The sequence below is a fragment of the Orycteropus afer genome, unplaced genomic scaffold (assembly GCF_000298275.1).
Source record: "Orycteropus afer afer isolate SDZICR_OR568_19922 unplaced genomic scaffold, OryAfe1.0 scaffold00466, whole genome shotgun sequence".
NCBI lineage: Eukaryota > Metazoa > Chordata > Mammalia > Tubulidentata > Orycteropodidae > Orycteropus > Orycteropus afer.
In genome coordinates, this window is record NW_006922053.1 from 1,144,442 (window position 1) to 1,157,400 (window position 12,959).

A 12,959-nucleotide genomic window follows, 5' to 3' on the forward strand; every position below is an offset into this window, starting at 1 on the left:
GGGTGTGTGCTCTGTGGCTCAGGGGGACCCGAGGCTGGGCAGGGAATGGCACATCCCTGCAGGTAGAGCCAGCTCTCTGGGACAAGGCTGACTGCACAGGCTAGAGAACCCTTCTCGGCTCTGACCTGTGGGGCTCCCTTGCCCCCAGCACTCCCTGTAGCCTAACAGCCGCCTACCACCCTTTGCCCTTCAGTGGCAGACACCAGGACCCTGCTCTCCTGATTGCCATAGGACAAACATTCCCACCTGTACCCCAATTAAAAACCAGGAACTCCACTGTGTGTTGCTGTGTGATTTCTGCCTGGGTGCAGGCAAGCTAGGACCCTCAGTGGCCCCTGTGAACAGGAATAGATGTCAGTCTCTGGACCTCCAGGTGTGCTGGCTACAGAGGACAGCACGGGGGCCAGGTGGGGTACCAGCCCTGACCCCAGGAGTGGGTCGGGTGAAGGTTGCCAGCCAGGATGAACCCCAGAGGTGGCAAGGCCACCGCTCTCAAGGCATTGCATGGCTGCCTGGGATCCCTGCCATGCTCTGGTTGCAGACTCGCGGCAGGACTGCACAACTCCCCGGAGGGCCTCCGGCCTCCGCTGGGAAGAGGCAGGGCCCGCCCTCTCCCTTGGAGACCCCACCCTGGGCACACCCACTATGGGTGGACCAGCTTGGCCAGCAGCCTGTGCCCTGGGGGTGTGGCGGCCCCAGATCAGATGGAGTGAGCCTGAAGGCAGTGGGCTGCAGCCCCTGCCCCTCCTGACACTGACACTGTAGGTCAGGGATGTCCCTGCCTCTCCTCACACCACAGCTGAGTCCCTGGGGCTCTCGGGCTGGTCAGGGAATTCCAGGGGAGTGAGTGTGTTCTAGCCCAACCTCCCTGTGTGTCATCAGCAGCTGGGACAGTGGCAGGAGGCCACCGGGGGGGGAGGGCACATGCGTGCCATGTCCACTGTGCTCATGAGTGTGTCACTGTCCCGTGTGAGTGACTGTCACCACCATGGGTGTGTACGGGGTCTTGATGGGGGTAAAATGGGTACCTGTTGGGGATGTGGGGCAGGTCTTGTCAGTGGGGCACTTTACCACTCTCCTGGGAGCACCAGCTCCTGCTGGTGCAGCCACTGTGTACCGCACCGCGCCCCCCCCCCCCCAACCAGAAGCCTGAGTCCCTGATTTCTTGGCCCTGCCACCGCGGTGCTATAAATAAGACCAAGGATGGGCTGGGCCTGAGGCCCAGAGACAGGAGACCTTTGCCGGCCTCAAAGACCAGCCCACTGACACTGGGCTTGGTCCCTGCCGAGGGACGCTGCTGCTCTCAGACAAGGCTAACCCAAGGACCCAGGATCTGCTCTTGCCAGCTTAGCCACCCTGAGCATGTCACGGGTAGGACCTACTCTGAGGAGTCAAGAAGGCGCCCGTCAGCGACGGTGAAACCAGTAAACGCTGGCACCAGCCTCGGTAGGAACCGTTGGAACAGAAAACACATTTATTGGGTTTGAGCTGCTTTTCCTCAGCTTCAGATCCCCCTCACCTATCAAAGCACCCCCCCCTCCCCACCAGGCCCATGCCTGACCCCCGACGACCTACGACATGTGGGGCCTTGGTTCCTAAAGCTCTGTTGCATTCCCCAGACAGCTGAGATCAAGGGGTGGTGCCCCAGAAGCCTGCCCACCCCACATGCAGGGGACATGGGCTGGGGCTGCCCACCTTGAGCCACTGAGCCACTCACTGAGCTGGGTTCCAGAGGGCTCTCTTGGCTATATCTGGATTCTTTTTGGGATCTGACAGCCCCAGACCTGCCCGTGCCACTCAGCACTCTTCCAGGCGACCCTTGACCCCCAAAGCTCAGCACACACCTTCCTCTTGTGCAGAAAAACTCCCTGTTCATTCGTCCAATCCCCACCCCAGTGACCCCTTCCAAGGCCTCTGGCTCTCCCTGTCTCCCTGGAGCCCAGCCTGACCCATGGGCCTAGGAGTGTCTGGGTGTGTCTAGGGAGCACCCTGCTCAGGATAGGGGACCAGAGGCTGCAGGGCATGTTGGGTGGATGCAGGAAGGAGATTTGGGAAGGAGCAGCCCTAGGCCAGGTGGGGGTGGGGGTGGGGGGTGGTGGTGGTGGTGGTGGTGTGTCAGCCCAGCCAAAGGAAGGGCCTTGACCGGGTAAGTGGACATGGGGTGGGGAAAGAAGACCTTGAGGTCTTCCATCCCTTGGCAACTTGGAGAAAAAAAATGGAGGCAAAGAACTGCAACATGCCTTGTTCCCACCTGGATTGGTTTCCCCCTGGAAACCGAAGTCAATAACGACAATGTTCGCCGAGTATAGGTGAGGGTGCCAGGAGCCCAGCTGGATCCTCATTTAACTCCCTGGCTACTGAGAGAAACTGGGGTTCAGACAGACCCTTCTTCCGCAAGGTCACACAGCGCCGCCAGGTCGTGACCGGAAGGACACAGGGCGCGCCAGGCTTGGAGTAATACTTGAACGAATGCCCTCTGAGGTCACCGTTAAGGGATGCGGGCCACAGCAGCTGGCTGGGGCACCCATACTCGGCGCAGGTGACTCTTGCCTGTTTTCCTGGACGCCTGCAGCTGACTCAGGCCCCCCTTCCCGCCCCGCCCCCCACGCGGAAGCGCCGGGCGGTGGAGGGCGGGGCGGGGCCCCCGCTCGGCACCCGAGAACGTCCTGGGGCCGAGTAGGAGCCCAGGTCGTGGGCGCGGCCGGCCCAAAGCAAGGCTCAGCGGCGCTCTACGTGCAACCCCTACCCATTTAAGGGACGAGGCTTGGGTGGCTGGAGGCCCAGGCCCCACGTCGCCCCGGGGCCCTGACCAGCGGCAGGGGCGGGGGCTGGCCTGCGTCAGCGCCTGCTCCGGCCCCCGCCCCCTGCCCGTCTAAACTCCACCCCGAGGGAAGGCGGGAGGCGGCGCGGATAAAGGCTAGGGGCCGCCCGCTGGGCCCCAGACCAGCCCCGCCACAGCTCACTCTGCCCCGGTCGTGGGGACATTCGGGATTGTGGGCACTTAGGACCAGCCGCGCCCGGTGAGTAAGGGGCGGGACCGTGCGGACCAGGGTGGGGGACTCTAGACGAGGCTCTGAGAGAAACCCCTGCGCCTCTTTGTTCTGGGGTCAGGCAGGGTTATGGGCTCCTCCAGCCTAGGACACCCTGGGAAGAGGGGGTGGGGCTCCCCCAGCCAGCACCGCCTGAGGTGCACCTCAGCCCCCGCCCCGCCCCGCCCCCTGGGCTCTTCCTCACCCCACGAGTGACCTTGAGCTGGTGGCCTCAGTTTCTCCGGCTGCGCGGCATCAGTGCCAGGCCTTGGACCCTAACGGGGCTCCACCTCCGCCCGCAGGGCCGTCTACTCTCCCCCTCCCCCGCCAGCCGCTGCGCCCCTTCCCCAGAGGCTCGGGGCTGCGGTCCCGGGCGGCGCCGGCAGAGGGAGCGCTGGCGCTGCTGACTCACCGCAGCCTCCAGCGGCGCAGGCGGGCGCAGCCGGGGACGCCGCGTCACGTCACGGCCCGGCCCGGGGAACTAAGGTGGGGAAGTTCGAGGTAGTACCGGCCCGGGAGGGGCTCTCAACTCGGGCCTAATCAATCACCAGGAGCCGGGGCCCGCCCTCCGCCCCGCCTTCCACACCTCCCCGTGGGGAGGGAGCGCGGGCCGGGCCAGGTTCTCTCGAGCCTCGAACCACGAGGCGCGGGCTCTGTTCTAGCTTCCGCTCACAGCTGCTTCCCGGACCGACGCGCCGGGGCGGTCCCGCGACTTCCTTTGCTCCCTGGGCGGGCGCGCGAACAATGACCCGCGCCCACTCCCCACACCCACTCTCCACGCCCCTACCCTCCTGGGGGAGGGGTGCCGGCAGACAGTCAGGGTTCCCAGCCCCGGGGCCTGGCTAGCCCTTTGTTGCGGGCGCCGGCCCTTATGAATGGCCGGGGGGAGGGGGGGTCGCGGGGGCGGCCCGTAGCGGCGCCAGCCCCGCCCCATCCCTCTCCCCTTGGTCACCCGGGCGCCGGGGGCGGGACGAAGGCGGGCCCACCTGCCACGTGGGAGAGCGCACGAGCGGCGCTGATTGGTTACATTGGGCGGCCGTCAGGCCGGTGATTGGGCGGCCAGCGGCCGCCGGAGTAAGTAGTGAATGGGAGGGGGCGGCGGCCCCGCCCCTTCGAGCGTTGATACATTATAACTTTTTTTTCTTGTTACTTTCACCCCCAGATCCTCCGAGCGGCGGCAGCGACGGTGGCGGTGGCTGTTGCTAAGGGAAGGGACGCGAGCCATCGCGGCCCAAGAGCAGACGGTACCGAACGCGGCCAGCCGGGACGCGGCGCCTCCTCTCGGATCACCCCCGCGCCAGGCCAGCCTTGCAGCCCCCAACCCCGGAAGGTGCTAGGACGACGCGACCCGGAGGAACATTCGGATTTGGAGTTTGGATTGGCCTGCCTGTGTTGGGAGCTTCTCAGAAGGGATCCCAGCCCGCCAGCTCCCGGATTAGCCTGTTTCGGGGTGATCACTGCGTCTCCCCCGAAGGCGCAGAGAGGATTGGCGGCGCCCCGCGGACCCGCGAGCACTGCTCTCCGGCAGCGGCAGCGCAGCCCCCCAGCGCGGGCCGGGGATGGAGCCGCAGCCCGGCGGCGCGCGGAGCTGCCGGCGCGGGGCCCCCGGCGGCGCCTGTGACCTGGGCTCAGTGGCTGAGGTGGCACCCATAAGCTTGGCCATCCATAGCACGACGGGTACCCGCTACGAGCTGTCGGTGCCGCCCGACGAGACAGTAGACGGGCTGCGCAAGCGGCTGTCCCAGCGCCTCAAAGTGCCCAAGGAGCGCCTGGCGCTCCTCCACAAAGACACGTAGGTACCGCGCGCCGCCCCCGCCCCGCCGCCCCTTCGGGTCTTGGCCCCCGGGCGGGAACAAAGAGCGCGCCGCGCAGGGAAGGAAGGGGGCGGCCAGACGAGGGGCGGGGGCGCGCCGCGCGCTCTCGGGCGCCCTCTGCTCGGCCTTGCCTGCCCGAGCCCCCTCCCCCGCCCGGGGTCGCTGCACAAAGGCAGGTTCGAGGGGGCTGCTCCAGCCCGGCTTAGGCAGTTCCCTGGGGAAAAAGCAGGAATCCTGGGGCTGTGCGGGGGCCCTGACTGCGGGGGTGGGGGCGCATCCGCCCCCTCCCGTGCCTGCACCCTGGTCGGCTTCCGCATCTGCTCACCGGTCCCCTCAGCGTTTGTCTGCCACCACCACCCCGCGTCTCTAGCCCCCCTTTGTTCTCGCCACCGAGCGTTCCCGCAAGCTCCCCCTCCCGCTTGGTATTTAAATCGCCTCCAGGCCGGGGAACCCTCCCCCCGCGGGCCTCCGGGGACAGCAGTGTCCATCCCCAGCGGAGGGGCCCCTGTGGGGGAGGGGCGGGAGGGGGAGGGTCTCCTTTGTCTGAACAGTGGCGGTGGCGGCCTGCGCCAGGGAGGGAGGAGGGAGGAAGGGAACCCGGCCTGGCGCGGCTCCTGAAGGCTCCTCCTAGGCCGAGGCCCTGTAGCGCCCACAAAGATGGCCTTGGGCCTGAGTTTGCGGAATTGTAGGCCCAGGCTGGCCTTGGCGGGAGGGGGCAGCAAAGGGCACCAGGGGGGAGGGGAGCCGATGACAAAGTGCCTTGTTGAGGTTTAAAGAGGTTCTTAATCCAGAGTTGGGGCTTCTGGGGTGAAACGGGTCTAAGTGCCAGGGTGGCGGCTGCCAGTGCCAGTAGACGTCTCCTTGAAGGTGACTCTTGGTCTTGACTCGCCGGCTAGGAAGGGGTGGTAGTTGGGGTGGTTACCACTAATCAGTCATATACGCACACACGGTCACACACAAATGCACACACGCCCAGCCCCCCTACTTCCTTGTCCCTGGGTCGTCTCCTGAGACTCACCTCTTCCTTCCTCCCCCCAGCCGGCTCAGTTCGGGGAAGCTGCAGGAGTTCGGCGTGGGGGATGGCAGCAAACTGACGCTGGTGCCCACGGTGGAGGCTGGCCTCATGGTAAATGGCCTGTCCAGGGTGGCCTAGGGGCCTGACACAGCTGGCAGTCCCTTCTTGTGCACTCACACAGCTCTTGTCACAGTGCCTGGGGCCCCCTCCCGCCCATCCCAGTTTCTCCCAGGCATTCTCCCCCATCCCCCTCAGCCAGTAAGCCCACTTGCAGGGCCCACTCTCAGGCGCTGTCCCCTTCCTCTCTGTAGTCCCAGGCCTCACGTCCGGAACAGTCAGTGATGCAAGCCCTGGAGAGCTTGACAGAGACCCAGGTAAGACCCTCACTGGCCCTTCCCTCACTAGGGCAGAGGTGGGGGATACCCCTGGGGACTGATGTGACACCTGGGGAGCACTTGGGGGGCTATTCATGCTCCCAGCAGGTCTGTGGGCGAGGGAAATGGATGCCCCGCCCCCATGCCAGCCTGGCCTGAACACCCTGCCTACTCCTCCCCCCATTAGCTTTACCACCTGACCTTGAGGGTTTTCTCTCCCACGGTGCCCATTGGGAGGGAGCAGTGCTTTCACACTGCCTGCCTCGGAGTGACCTTGGCCCACTCCCTCCCCCCAGCACGGCCCAGTCCTGCACGCCCCCGCTGCCCCCACTGCCCCCACTGCGGCTTCTCCAAAGTGCAGCTGAGGTGGTTTTTTTTTTTTTTCTCCAGATTTTGCTGGGTTGCTGGGTGGAGGGAGGGGAACAGGAAGTGAAGGGCCCGCCTGGGTGACACCTCCTTCCGCCTGCTGTGACCCTGTTGTGGAGGGTGGGGAGCCACCTCCTCCCCCTCCCCCTCTGCCCTTTGTTCTCAGCCCCGTGGGGGCGGGGGTGTCTGTGCCAGGCAGTGGGGTACTGACAGGATGTTAGGAAATTATTTAGTAACCTGGGAAAAGCAGTGTTGGGGGTGCCATGGTGGCCCCCACCCGGGGTCCCAGTTTTGTTGCGACTTTTTTTTCCCCCTTCATTTTTGGGCGATGGCGGTCCTCTCCCCTGAGCAGGCCCTGGCCACCTCCCAATCGGCTGACACAGGCAATCCCGCCTGCTGCCAGGGTGGGGGAGCAGCCGAGGGGGCGGGAAGGTTCCCGGGCCTCCCCAGCCAGGCCCTCGGGAAACCTGCTTGGCCACTTCTTTGGGGAAGGAGGGTTCTTGCTTCCGTGCCTGGCTGCTTGCCCCCTCCCCAGCATGTAGGATCCTGCCCGAGTCAGCCACCATGGAGGAGAGGGGGCTTCGGGGAGCTGGGTGGTCTGCCACCAGGTTGGAGGAGCCAGGGGTCCCGGGCGCGCCTGGCTGCACGTGACTTCCTGGGGCTAGTGTAGACAGCTCTCCAAGTGCTGGGGGGAGGCTGCGGTTGGCAGGGGGCCCCCGCGGGCTGGGTTCACATCCGCCCCGGGGTGCCTGCGTCAGGAGGTGGGGGGGCGCTGGGCGGAGTGACTGGGCTCCCCAGGGCTGTTTCCTCGCCTGGCACAGAGTCATGCCCGCCGCCCGCACGCCCTCCCCAGGGAGGAAGTTGCAGGGTGGAGGACCCCAGCTGCTCCTGGGAAGCCACCTCTAGGCTCTTCCTGCAAGGGGTGTCTCTGGGCCAGGGGTCTGGCAGCGGGGTTGGGACCGCGCCCTGCCCCCTCCCCCCCTTCCCACAGCCCCCTTGCAGAGACGCTGGGTGGAGAGCCGAGCAGGAGGCACTGTGCTCTGAGTCATCCCAGGCTCTGTCACTTCTCAGAAACCTCCACCCCCCCCTCACGGCCCCTGGGGAGAACAAGGCTCCGGCCAGTCCCCAGAGGAGAGGGGCTTTAAAACCACGGGGCGGGGGGAGCAGATGTGCTGCCACTCACGCACCCACCACGGGCCCCCAGCGAAGGGGAGGCCCATCTGAGGGTTCATCTTCTGAGGAGCTGGGGGCCTGGAAGACTCGGGCTCTAGGGAGCGGGTCAGGCAGGGCCCCCTTCCCCTGGGTGGCGCCACCCCTCAGCCTCCGCTCCGCCCAGAACAGATAAATATTTATCTTGAGAAAGCAAAGGTTAAGAAGGAAGAATTTGTGCAGGAATTCCGCCCACTCACTGACTGGGTGGCTTAGCTGGGAGGGGGCTGAGGCAGGCCCCCTTGCCTCCACGTTCTCGGGCACCAAGAATTTGGGGCTAGAGAAGGCGGGGTAGCAGTGTGAGGTGTGGGTAATGCCAGGACAGGCACCTCTGGCTGGGCCCTGCCCCCTCTGGCCTCTGTTTTCCCTTGAAGCTCCAAGCTGGCCAGGGAGGGCCAGGCCCTCATCTGATCCGCCTCTGTCCCCCCACAGCCCCATGCGGCACCCGGGCCGGGCCGGGCTGGCGGAGGCGGCTTCCGGAAATATCGATTCCTTTTATTTAAGCGTCCGTGGCACCGACAGGGACCCCAGAGCCCAGAGAGGGGCGGCGAGAGGCCCCAGGTCACGCAGCACGGGGGACTGGGCTGGGCCGGGCTGGGGGCACCGCTGGCAGGGGCCCTGGGGCTGACGAGCCGTGCTCCCTGTGCAGGTTAGTGACTTCTTGTCGGGCCGCTCGCCGCTGACACTGGCCTTGCGTGTGGGCGACCACATGATGTTCGTGCAGCTGCAGCTCGCTGCCCAGCACGCACCCCTGCAGCATCGACACGTGCTGGCGGCCGCAGCGGCCGCCGCAGCCGCAGCCCGCGGAGACCCCAACGTGGCTACCCCTGTGTCCTCACCTTGTCGGCCCGTGTCCAGCGCCACCCGTGTCCCCCCGGTGCCCAGCAGCCCTACGCCTACGTCCCCCTCACCTGTCACAGCCGGCTCCTTCCGATCCCACGCAGCCTCCACCACCTGCTCCAAGGTAAGTCTGAGTGAGGGCTATGCTTGGAACCTGAGGGGGGTGAGCTATCCCTCGACTCTGGGAGGGAGTGTGCTCAGAGCCCCAAATTCGTCCATTTCTCCAGGTGCTTGCTAGGTCCAGACCTCAGGGTGATGGGGGTGGGTGATCCCCAGCCCTTGCACTGGGGGCTTTTCTCAGGCTGTGGGCCCACAGGCTATTAATGGATCCTGGATTAATGAGCCATCCTTTGACCTTGACCCCCAGGTCATTCTTACACCCCAAGTTCATAGCCCTTCTTTCTCACCAGCAGATGGACTGTTCCCCCCCTGCCAGCAGCAGTCCCAGCACCACGTCCACCCCAGGGGGCAGCCCCACCCCCCGTCCTCGCAAACCTGGCGCTGTCATCGAGAGCTTCGTGAACCATGCCCCCGGGGTCTTCTCAGGGACCTTCTCCGGTAGGTGTCTTGGCACCCGTGTGCTCATGCATGTGTCTGCATGGACTGTGGGTCAGTCTTCTCTAAGCAGACACAGGCCCTCACCAGGTCCTCAGGAACACCCACCTGTGCATGTCTGGTCACATGGAATTAATTCTCAGGCCATTCTTGTCTGCATACGGGTGATTGTGTGTACTTAGGAGTTGACGTGTGTCCCTGTAGGCAACTGTTGAGACCATATAAGTGACCTCGTCATGTGCTGACTCCCTGCTTGGGAGTCTGTACACACGTGACTCTGCAGTTGTGTCACGTGTGCCCATGTGGTTCTCTGTGCTGAAGCCATGTATGTGACTGCATGTGTCCATGTGTTGATTCACCTTCATCAGGAATCTGCACACATGTGACCGTACATGTTTGTGAGATCACATGTCGGTTGTAGGAGATTTCACGCTACGAGTCCACAGACATGACTGTGTCGTATGCTCATTCACCCCCTTAAAGCCCCCCACCCGCACATACATGTGACTTATGCTTGTGTGCTCATGTGTTCACCACGCTCTCTCCACCGTAGGCACGCTACACCCCAACTGTCAGGACAGCAGTGGGCGGCCACGGCGCGACATTGGCACCATCCTACAGATCCTCAATGACCTCCTGAGTGCCACTCGGCACTACCAGGGCATGCCCCCCTCGCTGACCCAACTGCGCTGCCATGCCCAGTGTGCGCCTGCCACACCGGCCCCTGACCTCACCCCCAAGTCTACCTCCTGTGACAAGCTGCCTGCCACGCCCCCAGCCTCCCTGCTGCAGGGCCAGAGCCAGATCCGTATGTGCAAGCCGCCAGGCGTGTGCGCACCAGGTGAGTGTCCTCTGCCGGCCGCCATCTCAAAGCCCTTCTGTCAGCCCAGGGTACAGCAGCTGACACGCCGGGCTGGGGGCGCCAGCTGCCACTTCTCCTGCCCAGCTCAGGCAGCAGAGAAGGGAGCATGTGTGCTGGGGCACAAAGTGCCCTTGTCTACACCCAAGGGGGTCCCTCCTCACTTCCTTCTCAACCCTCCCCCCCGAACCCTGTCCAGATGGCGTTCTGAGCCACCATGAATGGCCAAGTCAGGCCCAGCAGAGTGAGGAGAGTGCCAGCGCCCACAGGCTGCCTCCCCACCTGCGTGCAGGCAGCCTGGGCCCCACTGACATGGCCACTCCCCGATCCTGAATCATCTGTTCACTGCCCACCAGTGAGCACCCTACTTCATAAAAGCAGGGGTCTTTCCTGAGGTCACAGAGCAGCAGAAGGACTCGAACTCCCATCCTTTGACCCAGCGCCCATTTTGTTAATGCCACGCTCGGGCCAGGCACTGAGCAGTACCAGGGGGAGAGGGGAGCAGGCCTGCCGCCGTGCCCTCCCAGGAGGCACTCTGGGTTCAGCCAAGGGGTCTGGCAGCAAACACGTTGAGGAACTAGAGTGAGCCAGGCCCAGGCCCGAGCTCTCTCGAGGCGTGAGTGTCCGTTCCTCCTTTATGACTTTCAGTGTTGCAAACATATACGACTTCAGATTGGCTGTTTTAGACACTTTCAAGCAGACAATTCTGTGGCAGTAATTCAATGCACAGTTAAGCACTCACCAAAATGTTGGAGGGTTGAGTCTACCCAGTGGTACCTCAGAAGAAGGACCCCGACACAACTACTCAAAATCAGCCCCTGAAAGCCCTCAGGAGCACAGTTGTGCTCTGACACGGAGGCTGGCCATATTGACCGTAAGTCGGAGCCACTCAATGGCTGCTGGTTTTTATTACCTTCACCCATTGTGCAGCTATCACATAATCCAAAACCTCTCTCTGTCCCCAGACTGAAACACCGTGCCTTAAAGCTGTTCCTTCTCTTCATTCCTTGGCACCCTCTGACCTACTTGGTTTGTTCTCTGTGCATTTGTTCTGAATACACCTTATCAGTGGCATTATGTGTGACAGAAGGAGCCCTGGTGGCGCGGTGGCTAAGCGCTCAGCAGCTGCTCGAAAGGTTGGTGCTTTGCACCCACCCAGCAGCTCTTGGGGAGAAAGCCCTGGCCATCTGTTGTAAAGACAGTCTAGGAAGCCCTGTGGGGCAGTTCTCCATCACGCAGGGCTGCTGTGACTTAACAATGGACCCTGCAGCACCCAGCAATGCCACATGCTTTGTGCATGTTGGTGATGCAGTGGACACTCAGCGAGAGACACTTGACTGTCCCCACAGGGACAAGCACCCAGGCAGGCAAAGGCATTGCCTGACACACACGGCACATCCTCTGAAAGTTGGGGTCCCTGGGAGTCACAGCCACTCCCTCTGTTGCAGGGGACCGGCTGCGGCAGACAGAGAACCGCGCCACGCGCTGCAAGGTGGAGCGTCTGCAGCTGCTGCTCCAGCAGAAACGGCTGCGCCGGAAGGCCCGGCGTGACGCCCGTGGCCCCTACCACTGGCCACCCAGCCGCAAGGCCGGCCGGAGCGACAGCAGTGGCGGTGGGGGCAGCCCCAGCGAGGCCACTGCCCTAGGCCTCGACTTTGAGGACTCCGTCTGGAAGCCGGAAGTGAACCCTGATATCAAGTCTGAGTTTGTGGTGGCTTAGGAAGCGGCACCCTCTCCCCTCGCATCCTGGTGGCCAGGGACCCTGAGCGCGGAGCGGCCGGCGGGAGCTCCGGCCCTGAGCCCCCACCCCGTGGTCTGCTCACAGCAACCTTTTCCTTTTCTATGACTCTCACCGTAGATCCTGCCTCCTCAGCCTCTTCACATGCGCCCACCTCTTTCTTCCTCCAGCTCCCGGTCCCTTCCCGCCCACCTCCCCTCCTGAGCTCCAAGTATGTAGCATCCTTCCAGATGGCTGAGCGGGAAGGCGACAGAGGAAGCCACCCCCACCCCTTCCGCTCCGCCTCCTCCGCTGCCTCCACCCCATTCAGGTTTAAAGTCACAAATTCTCGATGCCTCATGCACTTTACGGGGGAGGGGAGGGGAGGGACCTAGAGACCCCATCCCACCCCCTCCGCAAGCTTCAGGCCAGCAGGCCCGCCAAGTTTAAAAGGAGAAATCCACACAAGGACCCCACCAGGCCTCTTGAGCCCAGTGGGGACTGCTCTTCACACATCTGTCCCCCTCCCTTCTTTCTTGATCTCTTCATTGTCTCTTGGAAGCAAAGTAAAGCTGTTGCAGGGGTGAGGCCTAGGACCTGCCTCGGGTTCCGGCAGGAACCATGGGCCCTCCTGCCTGGAAAGGAACTGAAAGGAGTGGGAACAGAAGTCCCGCTCTGCTTTCGCACGGCCCACTCACTGTGCTATTTCCTCCTAGAACACCACCCTCTGCCCCCACCTCTCTTTTTCTGACCTCCTGCCTGAGCTTGGGGTATTTATAGACTATTAATTTCTGACTGAGCCAATAGTGGGTTGGGGATCTCTTGGAACCCAGGAGAACAAATGGCTGGGGTCTGGGGACACACCCCACCCCCCCTTCCAGGCCTGTCCTGAGGGACTGGGGACTATGGACTGCTTCTGGGGGCGTTCTCTACAGTCTGGAGGGGGTGGGGGTGCTGAGCTGTGAACCCCTGGGCAGGGGCAACGCTGTGTAGCATTAACCCCCTTGGGGGGGGGGTCGCTGCTGGTCTGATTTGGACCCTCCCCACTCAGTGCCCGGACCCTGGGGGTCTGCAGGTCCCCCCAGGGCAGTAGGACAAGCCTCTGACTGGGGCCATTTCAAAGTGGGTGGACTTTTTTTTTTTTTTTTTCTTTCCCCAATTCGTTGTTTGTTTGTTTTTTA

The 12,959-nt window shown here is 63.6% G+C and overlaps 1 protein-coding gene across 1 annotated transcript; it reads left to right on the top strand.

The window, feature by feature from the left end:
- Positions 1 to 4,588: 4,588 nt before the first annotated feature.
- Positions 4,589 to 11,781, top strand: MIDN (midnolin). The gene is made up of 8 exons (XM_042782782.1): positions 4,589 to 4,821; positions 5,882 to 5,969; positions 6,170 to 6,232; positions 8,240 to 8,368; positions 8,457 to 8,771; positions 9,058 to 9,205; positions 9,756 to 10,028; positions 11,510 to 11,781. Exons 1-8 carry the CDS (start codon positions 4,589 to 4,591, stop codon positions 11,779 to 11,781), a joined length of 1,521 nt encoding a protein of 506 aa, XP_042638716.1.
- The last annotated feature ends 1,178 nt before the right edge of the window (positions 11,782 to 12,959 follow it).

What these genes read in the sequence shown, in the direction of transcription:
- MIDN (XM_042782782.1), top strand. Translation starts at nt 4,589, where the DNA reads ATGGAGCCGCAGCCCGGCGGCGCGCGGAGCTGCCGGCGCGGGGCCCCC. An exon ending in GCGCTCCTCCACAAAGACAC is followed by an intron (nt 4,822 to 5,881) that starts GTAGGTACCGCG and finishes TCCTCCCCCCAG; the next exon opens with CCGGCTCAGTTCGGGGAAGC. An exon ending in CGGTGGAGGCTGGCCTCATG is followed by an intron (nt 5,970 to 6,169) that starts GTAAATGGCCTG and finishes TCCTCTCTGTAG; the next exon opens with TCCCAGGCCTCACGTCCGGA.